The following is a 14,068-nucleotide window of genomic DNA, read 5'->3' on the forward strand; positions in this document are numbered from 1 at the left end:
AAATGCTTAGGAAAACAGGCCTAGAGTGGATGAAAGGCAAAATAGCAGTGTAACAGATGTCGAAAATATGGTCAGGACTGGAAATTTACGTTAGGAAGAAATCACTGAGGCCCAAAGTAAGCTGGGAACGCTTTATGGAAAAAAGGGACTTGTGGTCTTTGAAGGTTAGACAGGAAAAAAGGAAGATGTTGACATCTGTTACGGTAGATCTGGTGATACTATTTTTCAAAACCAAGAAGTAAAAATACGATATGACAAAAATTTTTGTACTCCAAAGTATAGGAGGCAGTATGAGAGATCAGTCTGAGTACTGAAATATTGGGATTTTTGAAACATATCAGTGACTAATAGAGCCTAAATGTGACTTAGGAGAACTTATCCTGATAGCATGAACTGAATGTGGCTTCAGTGAAAAGGATCACAGATGGGACATTTTATTTTTCCGAGAATACTCTGTAAACATAATTTGTTACCTGTTTTTTTTTTTTTGTTTTTTTGTTTTTTTTTTTTTAAGATTATCAGCTCTTGGACTTAGGAGTGTGCATCACAGTCTTTGGCTCATATTAAGACCCTAAAAAGAAATGTGTTGTTAGGCGCCCTGCCCAAGCCATTCTTGTAGGCTAGTGATTTTTAATCTTGTCTGTACATTCCAATCATCTGGGGAGCCCAAGTTCCCCTTCCAGACCAGTTAATCAGAAAGGGCTGGGCATAGTTATTTTTAAAAAGCTACCCAGATGATTCTAATGTGCAGTCAAGGCTGGGAACCACTGACCTAGGCACTGTTTTGCATTTAGGAAAGCTATTCTTTCACCTGAGTGGCCTGGATAATTCCTGTGAAGGAGGAGCAAGCTGTTAAAGTGCTTCTTGAAAGATAATAGCTAAGAATGAAAGCTTCACTGCAAGCCTAGCGCAAAGCATTTTAGAGAAAGCTGCTGTTTCGGCAAATCGGTTTCAGATTGTTAGGAATATCTTAAGGTAACCTTTCTGAAATTCTAAACCTCTTAATTTATCACATCATTCATGCAGATTGGTGGGGCCAATGTGATTTGAAGTGAAATGTGATTTTTCAGGCTTCAAATTGCAGTAAGCTGGTGAAATTGTTGACATTGTTACTGTGACCCATAAGTACTTTTCAGATACCTGCAGACTGAAATTTCTGAGGAAGACCTAGGGCTTGAGAGCACGGAAGGGGTGGGTGGGTTCCAAACCAGAATCCAAAGTCAGGCTTCACTGCGTTCAGTAATGCGTCAGGGTGACAGGATCCTCAGCTGAGAAAGCTGTTCCATTTAGCAGGAGTGAACAAGCCCATCAACTTGTAAACAAACTCCCCCCCCCCCAACTTTCAGTGGAGATTTTAAAATAAAAATGCGCCACACATCTATTCTTTCTATTCTTAAATGCTTTGTTCATTCATCTCCAACCTAGAAAGTTCCTGCTTTATCTAAGATCCCTGCTGAGTTGTCTTTCAGACTGGCTTTTCAGCCAGGTTGAATATATTTGAAAAGGGAAAAAAACAAACCAAGGCATTTACACAGGGTTAGTCTAGGAGCTAGAAGCTAGCTAGGATTAATACCATAAACCGAATCTGATCCTGGCTGGTTCTCTCTGATGATAGGCTAGCATTTGTCCTTAAATTATAGATTATGTATATTAAATTTTTTAAAAAGTTTATTTTGAGAGAGAGAGTATGTGTGTGCGCTCATGCTTGGGATGGGAGGAGGGCAGAGAGAGAGGGAGAGAATCCCCAGCAGGCTTTGCACTGTGAGCGAGGAGCTGGACATGGAACTCCAACTCACGAACCGTGAGATCATGACCTGAGCCAAAATCAAGAGTCTGGTGCTTAACTGACTGAGCCACCCAGATGCCCCTATAGATTATATTTTTGAACTAATAATTATAAGGTAAAAACAAACACTCTGGACTAATGACTATAAAGACAGATCTGTACACTAGTGATTAAAAAAACAAATCTTTGTTAGAAAATTAGTTTTCTCAGCTTTTAGGATGGAAGGAACTCCAGTAGTCCTTGAGATTCTTTGGGAGTTTCAGTGTTTGAGATAGCCCAATAAAACTGAAACTTTAGTCCACCGGAAGACTAAAATATTAAACTTCTTTGTTTCTGGCTTGAGTGCTGTCAACAAAATCCTGATTCTCTTATCTAATTATAGATGCCGGTCAGTAGTTAAGTGCATAATTAAAAATAGGAAAATTATTGGGGCACCTGGGTGGCTCAGTTGGTTGAGCATCCGACTTCTGCTCAGGTCATGATCTTGCGGTTCGTGAGTTTGAGCCCCGTGTCGGGCTCTGTGCTGACAGCTCAGAGCCTGGAGCCTGCTTCCGACTCTGTGTCTCCCTCTCTCTCTGCTCCTCCCCTGCTCATACTCTGTCTCTCTCCTTCAAAAATAAATTAAAAAAATAGGAAAACTATTCAATAAATACAGTTGCAAAATATTTCAAAATGAGAGAGCTAGGGGATCATAATAGATGTTCTTACTGATGAGGATAGGTTGGGAAGTATTGCTGTAGAGGAGGGTGAAAAGTTGGGCCTGGTTACAATTTTTCAGGGAAAGTAGCACAGAGAAGTGCTGCCAGCAGGGAGCCAAAGAAAATAAATTTATGTTTAAAGAGGAGTCCCTAGTGGGAGTTTGGATTGAATAATAACCAATATTAAGCTCGAGAAACACAGGATAATAAAGGGTGAATAAAAATAGTGATTTTTAGAGGTCCCTGGGTGGCTCAGTTGGTTAAGCGTCTGACTTTGGCTCTGGTTATGATCTCACAGCTTGTAGGTTCAAGCCCCACATCGGGCTCTGTGCTGACAGTTCAGAACCCGGAGCCTGCTTCGAATTCTGTGTCTCCGTCTCTCTCTGCCCCTCCCCGGCTTGTACTCGGGCTCGTTCTCAAAAATAAACAAACATTAAAAAAAAAAGTAGTGATTTTTGAAAAATTTGTACTTTAATTCTGTGGCTTAATATATAAATGTCATATACCTGTGTAATCCACATTGCCTATAACAGTTACCAGTGGGCTTGAGAAATCTGTTCTCTGTGTTTTCTGTGACTTCCAGCTAGTTCTTTTTCCAGGAGTCAGCAACAAATAGCTCCTCACACTGTTTCTGATGCTGGCAGCTAAGATGTAAATTGTAAGTCAAAGTTTGCAAACCATTGTGAGTATCACTTGGCTTATGAACAAATCGGTGAGGAAATGGAACTGCTTAAAAGAAGTTTGTTGAAAAGGTGGTAGAATGGCAGAATTATACTAAAGAAATCTTACCCACTAAAAATTACATAAAGGACTAATCTTGCACTGAACAGTTCTAAAATTCTGTCATTCTGATCTGTTATTTTTAAAAACGTCAAATGTTTTATGAGGACTTTAAGATACAAAACAGATGAACATATGGGAAGGGAAGCAAAAATAATATAAGAACAGGGAGGGGACAAAACAGAAGAGACTCTTAAATATAGAGAACAAACAGTGTTGCTGGAGGGGTTGTGGGAGGGGGGATGGGCTAAGTGGGTAAGGGGCATTAAGGAATCCACTCCTGAAATCACTGTTGCACCATATGCTAACTAACTTGGATGTAGATTAAAAAGTAAATAAATTATTAATAAAACAAAAAATAAGATAAAAATAAAAATGTCACTCAAGGGTCATTTTTTTCTCTGAAACCTAATGTTTGCCTGGGATTAAGTTCTTATGTTTTCTTATAACCTCCTTCCACCCTCCTTCCTTCCTAGCACTTAAACTGTGTGTTAGACCAGTGGTTCTCAAAGTGTGGTCCCAAATTGCAGCATCAGTATCACTTAGGAACTTGAGAAAATGCCAGTTCTTAGGACTTACTACAGACGTACTGAATCAGAAGCTCGGGTGAGATGTCCTTTCATCTGTGTTTTAGCAAGGCCTTCATGTGATTTTGATACCCACGAAAGTTGGAGAACCATTGCCTTATACTCTTACTGTCAACATTGTTCCTTTATAATGGACCACGCCACTGTAGTTCTTAACATAGTGTGGCAAGCACAGTAGATACTTGATTATTTTAGAGCACAGGTGTATTTTGTCAGGAGCTGTTAGGACAACTGTGAGACATCATCTACCTTGTAAGAAAACGTGGGAAGAAGAGACTAAAATATTGGAGATTTGTCCTTTCCTCGTTTTATACCACAGTTGCTTGGGAAGCCTGCACAGAAAGGTCAAGAAGTATGGACCAACAATAAGATAAAGCTGGGGAACCAATGAGCTATAGTTTGGTACATTATGACATGAGTAATGGGCCTTAGCAATTGTTTCCCCATCATACTGTGAATGTAAGAGTAGAAATCCTAAACGTGATTGTAGGGAAGAAACTTCATAGCTAGGAAGGCTTGTTAGCATTACATAAATACAACTTAAATTGCCTTGTTAGGACTTTTTGGTGAAAATGAGTGATTCTGGTTACCAAGGTTTTTGAAAGATTGATTTATTCAGTATAAATATTTAATCCAGGGCACTGAGTCTTCTTTATACCCCATGTCTATATAGATTCTTCATGTTCAGCAACTTTGATTTTTCTTTTTTTTGTAGGCACAGAACTGTTACATAGTCAAGATCATGTCTCTCCTAAAGCACCTTATAGTAAAATAATAATAAATCAGAATGAAGGGACATTAAATGGAGACATAAACCACCTGTTATGGGAGTATGGGGGAATAGTTAAGACTTTGGAGATCTAGGCAGGCTTTGAGGCAGTTACTTTGAAACTTTGCTTTTTTTTTTTTTTCCTTTTAAGTATTTTTCCATAAGTTTGTTTACTTTCAAAGCTTTGACCAAATGTTACGTCAAAGGCCAAAAAAAAAAAAAAAAAAGTGATATTTTAGTTTCTATGGTGCCTTCCTCCAATGAACTCAAAACTTCTCAAAGTGAGATTTGAGTAGATCTGACATCTATATTTTGAATGGCAGCTGCCTAATTAATGATGTTTTATTCCTTAAGACTAGGGTGGCCAACGTGGTGGTGTTGTTGTTATCCTAGGATAATTATTGTTCCCCCCTTCATGCTCAAGATTATCCTGGTTTGAAGAAAAGATTATGTGGTCACACCAATCAATTAAGACTACATGGCTTTTTAGGGGACGATACCATATACCTAAGATATGATAAAGGAAGACATCTTTGTCTTTTGGGCTATTTTTCCTAGGAAACATTTTCTTAAAGTTTTTTTCAAAGGTTTATTTATTTTTGAGAGAAAGAGAGAGAGAGAGAGACTGTGAGCTGGGGAGGGGCAGAGAGAGAGGGAGACCCAGAATCTGAAGCAGCCTCCAGGCTCTGAGCTGTCAGCACAGAGTCCAATATGGGGCTTGAACTCACAAACCATGGGATCATGACCTGAGCTGAAGTTGGATGCTTAACCAACTGAGCCACCCAGGTGCTCCACCTAGGAAACATTTTAATTTTCATATAGTTTGGTGTTAATATACCAAAGTGTAATTTAAAAAAATCAAAATCTGTGTAAGGCCTTAGATGAAAATCTTGTTTATATTATGTAAATACAAGGGAGCAAGTCAGTAGCCCTCCTTTGTACAAAGTATACTAGAATGTGCTAGATTCTATAGGTATCTAGTTATTCTCCCTTCTATTTTCTGCTTTAAAGGGGAGAAAAAGATCATCTGAAAAGGATCTAGAAAGTATTTAGGTAGGAATAAGTCTCATAGGGTCAGAAAATATCCATTTGATTACAATTTCTACTTTTAATTGTAAGTCTAACTATACCTGAACTAATCAGTAAACTAGCAAAAAACTGAAGTCATTATTTAAAAAAAATTTTTTAATGTTTATTCATTTTTGAGAGAGAAAGAGAGACAGAGCACAAGCCAGGGAGGGGCAGAGAGCGAGGGAGACACAGGATCCGAAGCAGGCTCCAGGCTCTGAGCTGTCAGCACAGAGCCCTATGTGGGGCTGGAACCCATGAACCAAGTGATCATGACCCGAGCTGAAGTCAGACGTTTAACAGACTGAGCCACCCAGGTGTCCCTGAAGTCATTTTAAAATTAGCTAGCTGCAAAAAACAAAAAACAAAAAACAAAAACAACAGCTTAAAAGGAACAAATTTTGGCCTGTTATAAATTGGGTCTTGATTCAGTTTAAGCACCAAGTATGTGAATATCTCCTAGATGCATAGCACCAGGCTAGTGATATATGGTATAGCAAATACAAAGCAGCATGTGATTCTGACTTCTCTTGTGAAGATTTGTGGTATGGTTGAGGTTGGACACCTGGTAAGTTTAAATGTGGTGAGGCATAAGAAGTAGCCTTAAACAAAACAAAACAAACAAACAAACAAACAAACAAACAAAAAAACAGCTAGAAAGAGATTTCAATGGTTGAAGGGCAAGGGGTAACATTTAAAAATGAACAGAGTAGCAAAGAATAAGGTGTATATAAGATTGGAATAACCTGACTTCTATAGAGTTAAGAAGGGAGATTTGGAGACATGCTCCAGACTCAGCTTCTCATAAAAATTATATCTTTTTTGTTTGTTTTGTTTTCTAAAGTAGTCTCCATGTCTAACTTGGGGCTTAAACTCACAACCCTGAGATCAAGAGTCACATGCTCTACTGACTGAGTCAGATGCTCCTAAAAACTGTATCCTTTTTTTTTTTTTTACTTCTTTTTAAAGTTTTTATTTTTTAATTTACATCTAAGTTAGCATATAGTGCAACAGTGATCTCAGGAGTAGATTCCTTAATGCCCCTTACCCACTTAGCCCATCCCCTCTCCCACAACCCCTCTAGTAATCCTGTTTGTTCTCCATATTTAAGAGTCTCCTATGTTTTATCCCCTTTCCTGTTTTTATATATTTTTTTGCTTCCCTTCCCTTATGTTCATCTGTTTTGTATCTTAAAGCCCTCGTATGATGAAATCATATGATATTTGTCTTTCTCTGACTGACTAATTTCGGTTAGCATAATACCCTATAGTTCTATCCACATAGTTGCAAATGGCAAGGTTTCATTTTTTTTGATTGCCCAGTAATACTCCATTGTATGTGTGTGTGCGTGTGTATACACGCACACACACATATATACCACATCTTTATCCATTCATCTATCGATGAACATTTGGGCTCTTCCATACTTTGGCTATTATTGATAGTGCTGCTGTAAACATGGGGGTGCATGTGTCCCTTAGAAATAGCACCCCTGTATCCCTTGGATAAGTACCTAGTAGTGCAATTGCTGGGTTGTAGGGTAGTTCTATTTTTAAGTTTTTGAGGAACCTCCATATTGTTTTCCAGAGTGGCTGCACCAGTTTTCATTCCCCAAAACTGTATCTTTTAAACATGGAAGGTTTGTACAAAATTAACTGAAGAAGGTTGATCTGATGGTCATGTAGTACATGACTTGGAGTAGGAGAAAAATAATCGGAGGATAAAGAATCTGATTAAGGGGACGCCTGGGTGGCTCAGTCGGTTAAGTGTCCGACTTCAGCTCAGGTCATGATCTCATGGTTTGTGAGTTCGAGCCCCACGTCTGGCTGTGTGCTGACAGCTCGGAGTCTGGAGCCTGCTTCAGATTCTGTGTCTCTCTCTCTGCCCCTACCCTGCTCACGCTCTGTCTCTCTCTCTCTCTCTTAAAACTGAATAAATGGTAAAAAAAGAAAAACAAAAAAGGATATGACTAAGGTTACTGTATTTCCTCCACTAATAAGGGAAATAGGCAAAAAAGCCCTCTAGCCTTTTGGTTGACAAATGAGGATATGAAAACAAGGAAGACTAAAAAACCAAATGAAGCTGGTCACAGGAAGGATATTCTTTATTTAAATAAATAAAAACATATTAAGATGCCAACAATGACTGGAGTTGTTATCTAAAACTTGACAGTTAAGATTCCCCCAAAGTTTGAAAAAGGACAATACATTTTCTGTCTGCTGGCTCTTTAATCCACAGCTTCTCCATCAGTTTTTCTGACCTATGGGTAGAAAGAGAACATTAAAGTAGTGTCATTTTTTATAGTGTTTTTATAGAAGACCTAAGCTCGATATGTGTTAGTTGCATTTCAAATAGAGTTTTAGACAGTTCTTTCTCCATACTCTGACTTAAAGGCATTGGGACTTTCCTTGCATTCTACTATTTGGTGTGGAGAAGGACTTAGAGTAGAAAATATGGTTTATTTTTTTAAAGAATAAAAGTTTGTCTAAGAAACTTTGAAGATTTAGAATACGACATTAGTGATTAGTTAAAACTATGTTAATATCATAGAACTATGATATTGTTAGTTTTTTTTTGAGAGAGTGCAAGCATAAGTGTGAGAGGGGCAGGGGCAGAGGGAAAAGGAAAGTGAGAATCTTTTTTGTTTTTTAAATGTTTATTTATTTTTGAAGGAGAGAGAGACAGAGTGTGAGTGGGGGAGGGGCAGAGAGAGAGGGAGACACAGAATCCAAAGCAGGCTTCAGGCTCTGAGCTGTCAGCACAGAGCCCATCGCGGGGCGCGAACTCACCGCGAGATCATGACCTGAGCCGAAGTCGGATGCTCAACCCACTGAACCACCCAGGTGCCCTGAAAGGGAGAATCTTAAACAGGCTCCACACCCAGTGCGGAGTCCGACTTGGGGTTTGACTTCATGACCCCAAGGTCATGACCTGAGCATAAATCAAGAGTCAGACACTTAATTGACTGAGCCACCCAGGGACCCACTAGTTTAAAAAAGTTACGCTACCTTTTCTCCAGGACTTATAGTTGTTAGGATGTTTTTCATCCATAGTCTCTTTTTTTATGTCTCCTGAGTCACTGTAGAAGATAACCAAAAAAGGAAAATTAGTTGGAGACCAGCACTGAAGATTTAGTTTAGATAACCAGTTCTAGGGGATTAAAATTACTTTATAAAAAAGGTTTATTTATTTATTTTGGGAAAGAGAAAGGGAGAGTGTGCATGAGTGGGGGAGGGGCAGAGGGAGAGAAAGAATCCCAAGCAGGCTCTGAGCTGTCAGCACAGAGCCTGGTGTGGGACTCCATCTCACAAACTGTGAGATCATGACCTGAGCCAACGTCACAAGTCAGATGCTTAACTGACTGAGCCACCCAGGTGCCCCAGAGATTAAAATTACTATATTATTGTCAGAGTAGGAATTATTGACTTCGTGTAAGCTTCTGTTTATACAGTCCCTTTGTACTTCCCATACCCCTGTACATGTGGTGGGTAATTCCATTGATGGCTTCTCTCTCTCTCTCTCTCTCTTTTTACTTTTTTAATTTTTTTAATGTCTTATTTATTTTTGAGAGACAGAGACAGAGTACATTCAAGTAGGGGAGGGGCAGAGAGAGAGGGAGACACAGAATCTGAAGCAGGCTCCAGGCTCTGAGCTGTCAGCACAGAGCCCGATACGGGGCCTGAACCCATGAACCATGAGATCATGACCTGAGCTGAAGTGGGACACTTAACCAACTGAGCCACTCAGGTGCCCCTCTAACTCTTGTTTTTAAGTTTACTTATTTTATTTCGAGAGAGAGAGAGCAGGGGAGGGACAGAAAGAGAGGGAGAAAGAGAGAATCCTAAGCAGGCTCTGCACTGTCAGCGCAGAGCCCAGTGTGGGACTCAAACTCACTACCCAAGAGATCATGACCTGAGCCGAAACCAAGAGTCAGATGCTTAACCTACTGAGCCACCCAAGTGCCCTGGCTTCTCTAACTCTTAGATGTGCCCTTCAAGCTTGTTAGGTTGGATCCTTGTTAGGTTGGTTCATGTGTAGTATAATAATTATTTTCCCTTTACAATTTTAGGAATTTTTTTTTATTTTTGAAAATATAAGATAGAATTGAGAACCTGTGTAATCAAGTCCTTAATGGATTAAAGTCCTAAGTGGAGCCTTAGGGAGGGAATGGAGGTACTCAGAGCCCATGAGTATAGATTTTTAAAAATTTATAATTGAAGTTTAGGCATCTGCCAGGTCTATGACGTAGTGGCCATCTAGCTTTAAGAATTGAACTTAAAGGTATTTTTCTCTCTGTTCCAATAACTTAAAAAAATTTTTTTAGAGAGAGTATGCAAGCGAGGGAGAGAGGCAAAGGGAGAGAGAGAGAAAGAGAGGGAGAATCTTAGGTTCCATGCTCAGCACAGAGCCTAATGTGGGACTTAATCCCATGACGCTGGGATTATTACTGAGCCAAAATCTACACGCTCAGCTGAGTGAGCCACCAGGCGCCCTACTATTCCAATGACTTCTGTAAGATGATTTATCTTACCTTTCACAAACCAGCATTTTTGGAGCAAATGTCTTAAGAACAAATAAAGGAGAATGATATGTGTTATCTAGAAAGGAGGAGAGAGGATGGAGATGTGATACAAGTACTAAGCATTTTTTTTTAATTTTTACTTTTTTAAAGTTTGTTTATTTTATGAGAGAGAGGAACGCATGCTGAAGGGGCAGAGAGAGGGAGAGAGAGAGAGTCCCAAGCAGGCCCTGCCCCATCAGCATGGAGCCCAATGCAGGGCTCGAATCCATGAACTGAGACCATGACCTGAAGAGTCAGACACCCAACCGACTGAGCCACCCAGGTGCCCCAGTACTAAGCATTTTTAGATTGTTGCAGAGAAAGCTAGTTGGCAGCAGAGATTTGAATCTCTCTTCCATAGTTGTTGCTGGGAATTGCCTGTGCCGCCAGGGACAACGTTCCCACCAGTTTTACCTTAGGTGTGGCCATATGATTAGTTTTTGCCAATGGAATGTGAGTGGAAGTATTTTCTTCTGGGTCAAGCTGCTTAAGAGGCACCTGCACCTCCACTGTCTTTTTGTGGCAGTTTGGGAAGCCAAGCGTGGAAGGTGACAGTCACAGATGAAAAGAGCCTGTGGTCTCAATCCACCATCCCCACTGAATGCTTGCATTGGGCTACACAAGGAAACTTCTGTTGTGTTAAACCAGGATATCAACACAACTTGGAACTTTATCTGTTAAAGGAACTTGCATTATTCTAATACACACATACATCTTTATTTAATACTTATCTTATAAGGTAGGTGTTATACCTTTATAGGTGAGGGAGATGTGGTTGAGAAGTAACTTTCCTTATGGCCACAGCCTATAGTTGAACCTAGACTGACTGAAAAACTAGTGGATTCTTTATGGCATGCTACATTTTAGAGAAAGGATATCACTTGAGATGGGATAAATCCAAACCTTTTAGACTACACGTTTCAATTTATACCAATACTTTTTTCTATGGAAAGTGACCAGATATTGGTAAGGTAAGATTCTTTAAGCTGTTATAAATGATTTTTGGTTTTAATTAGATCCCTTTTTGCTGGGTTGCTTCTCCAGATGCAGATGAAATTCCCAGATTTATTTGACTGTGTTGAAGGATTTTGTGGGAGGAGTATTAAGACTTCATTTATCCAGGACTACAGTACTTATCAGCTATGAAGGACTTAGGGTCCAAGCCTTCACTTATGGCTGTGTTCACTGTTTCACCCTTGCTCACCTATGTTCCAGACATCAGGGTCTAGAATCTGATTGGCAGTATTAGAAAGTTTTTCATTTGGCTCCAAACTCGGAGAAATAACCTTTGGAAGATTAAATGGCTCTGAAATAAAGCAGATCAGAAGTTGTAGAAGCAGAGTAGAAACTTCCTTTTGTTTTTCATTCCTCTTAGTGGGCTAAGACTTCCCTAGTTATGAAATATGGAGGGCATGGGGCAAAAGAACTTGATGCCACTCATCTATCCTCCCCCCCCACCCCCCCAAAAAAAGACTTACCATCATCTACAGCAGTTCTATTGACACAGTTAGCCTCATGTTCCTTGAGCCTTTTGACTGGGACCACATGGCAAGCATTATATTTGCAATTAGCCATCTTTTTAGCTATCTTCAGATTTTTCTAAAAGAAAAAGGCTCTTGTGAAATGGCTATTAGGTTTTGCCTGTATTCTACCCTCCATTCCTTTCATGAAATGCTGAAGACAAACCATTTCCAACATTAAGAACTGCTAAGTGCTATGTATGGTCAGAAGCTTGTTCTTTTTTTTTTTTTAATCTTTTAACTTTTTATATTGAGCTTATATTTCTTCCACCAGTGATTTAACATTTTTTTAAAAATTTATTTATTTATTTGAGAGAGAGAGAGAGAGAGAGATTAGAGAGGGAGAGAAGGAGAGAGAGAATCCCAAGCAGGCTCCACACCATCAGCACAGAGCCTGATGCAGGACTGGAACTCACAAACTGAGATCATGACCTGAGCTGAAACCAAGAGTGGGATGCTTAACCGACTGAGCCACCCAGATATCCCAACATTTTGTATTAACCAGGAAAACGTACCTTTCTACATGATGCCAGGTGGTACTGTAACCTGCTGGCTGGCATCCTGTGGTTTGGGTCATAAGGACATATTTCTAGGACTTCTGGCTCCATGAGGCCTAAATAGTAGGAACCTTGGGTTGACAAAGAAAATATTGACATTTAAGATCAAGTAGTTTTGACATAGGCCTACTTTCTGTTCTCAAAAAAAGAGGCAAAGATATGGGTATCTCCCTATGAAAGTTTTGCATGTCTAAAGCAATAGCCTAGTCAGCTAATAGGAGAACTTCACGGCTTACATGCCTTGGAAAACTAAAAATTAACATTTATACATATATTTTAGTCTCATGGGTTCTTTTGAATAGAATTCTGTGCCCCCAAATAGAGTATTAAACAGACAAGGCTCTTTGGAAAGCTCACAGTACTGGGGTAAGATGAAATTCACCATCAGCTTGAGTGTTCAGGAAAGCAAGGCCGGGGCAGCTGGTTCCTTTACAGTTCAGCATTGCTCCCTTCCTTCTCTTTGCCAAATCTATCTAAATTAAGCCCTTTGCTAGACAAAGATGCTACTTGTCAGATCAGCATAGCCCTTTTGGGGAGAGGGGAAGAGAAGAATGAACAGTACCATGTTCAAGTTCAGGCTACTTTATAATTATCTGTGAATGCCAGTCTGAAATCTTTAAAGTTGTACGTATCAGCATATGAAGACTCCTAGAAAGAACTAAGAATATACCATCTAAAATCTGCCACATTTGACTGCCAATAGGAGGCCTACTTTCCCTTATGGCTAGCTGTCTTTAGCTATCCTAGCAGACATTCACTTCAAGGACTCCCAAGTTTCCAGGCAACAGCTACAGCTGAGATTTCTGCAAAGCAGGGACAGCATAGTCTGATTGAGATGGGGGGGGGGGGGGGAGGATCAAGGCAGAGTGGCATAAGAAGGAAGGATAGAAAAGTGCCTAGAATAGCCCATTTCAATTCTGCTTTGGATCATGCCTAGGGCATAGACAAAGGGCACAGAGCTAGACTGTTAAATGTCAGATTTTCCTGAGAGCATTTAGATGATTAAGTCCAGGGATTTACACTCAGGTGCCTTTCAGGAACGCAAGCCAGGGTGGCCCTTTCAAGCTTACACTGCATGTTAATGATAATATTAGAGCCACGAACACTTATTATAAAGTGAATTGGCTTTCTGGAAAATAACACCTGCAGTATAATCCAGTATCATACAGTTATCTTTAGATTCTTAAAGATAATAGAAGAGCTTTAATACTAAAATGTAGTCTTCAGATAACCCCAAACCCTTATTTTATCCAGCAGCCTAGAAAAGTATAAAGTTTGATCAGACTGATAAGGCTGGTCTTAACAAAGAGTGCTTCAAAAGTGGCAGCAAGAATTGGTAAGCTTGGACCATTTGTCTAATTATCGATAGCTGAATATCCCATGTTGGGAGGCCAAGACTATAATGGAGGCCATTTGATTTAATACTATTAGACTTGGCGAGAATGTTGTAGCCTCGAAGCTACTTTGACAATTAAACTGAGTCTAGAGGCCTTTGAGATCTCTTACGTTATTCTTGAAGCAGTGTCTCTCAAGAATCTGAAGGGAAGTGTGTCTGAATCTGAAGAGGGAAACAATCCTACAAGTCAGAACAAGGCAAATTTCGCAGAAGTTTGGGGTGAGGGAGAGCAAAGTACCTTTGTCAAGTGATGTAAATCAACTTTCTGTTCAAGCTACTCAATTCCTCTTCTCCCACCATATGGTCTATGGTTTCTCAAGAGGTTTGGAAGTTTTTGATGTCATAG

At 39.7% G+C, this 14,068-nt stretch overlaps 1 protein-coding gene across 1 annotated transcript; it reads right to left on the bottom strand.

Moving 5' to 3' along the window:
* Nucleotides 1-7,769: 7,769 nt before the first annotated feature.
* Nucleotides 7,770-14,068, bottom strand: LOC122224644 (gametocyte-specific factor 1-like). Its single transcript, XM_042946750.1, has 7 exons — nucleotides 13,961-14,068; nucleotides 12,285-12,397; nucleotides 11,728-11,848; nucleotides 11,454-11,555; nucleotides 10,220-10,286; nucleotides 8,697-8,767; nucleotides 7,770-7,948 (listed from the first exon to the last, which is right to left on the bottom strand). Exons 2-7 carry the CDS (start codon nucleotides 12,375-12,377, stop codon nucleotides 7,935-7,937), a joined length of 468 nt encoding a protein of 155 aa, XP_042802684.1. The 5' UTR covers nucleotides 12,378-12,397; nucleotides 13,961-14,068; the 3' UTR covers nucleotides 7,770-7,934.

Source organism: Panthera leo, chromosome B4 (genome assembly GCF_018350215.1).
Source record: "Panthera leo isolate Ple1 chromosome B4, P.leo_Ple1_pat1.1, whole genome shotgun sequence".
NCBI classification, from domain to species: domain Eukaryota; kingdom Metazoa; phylum Chordata; class Mammalia; order Carnivora; family Felidae; genus Panthera; species Panthera leo.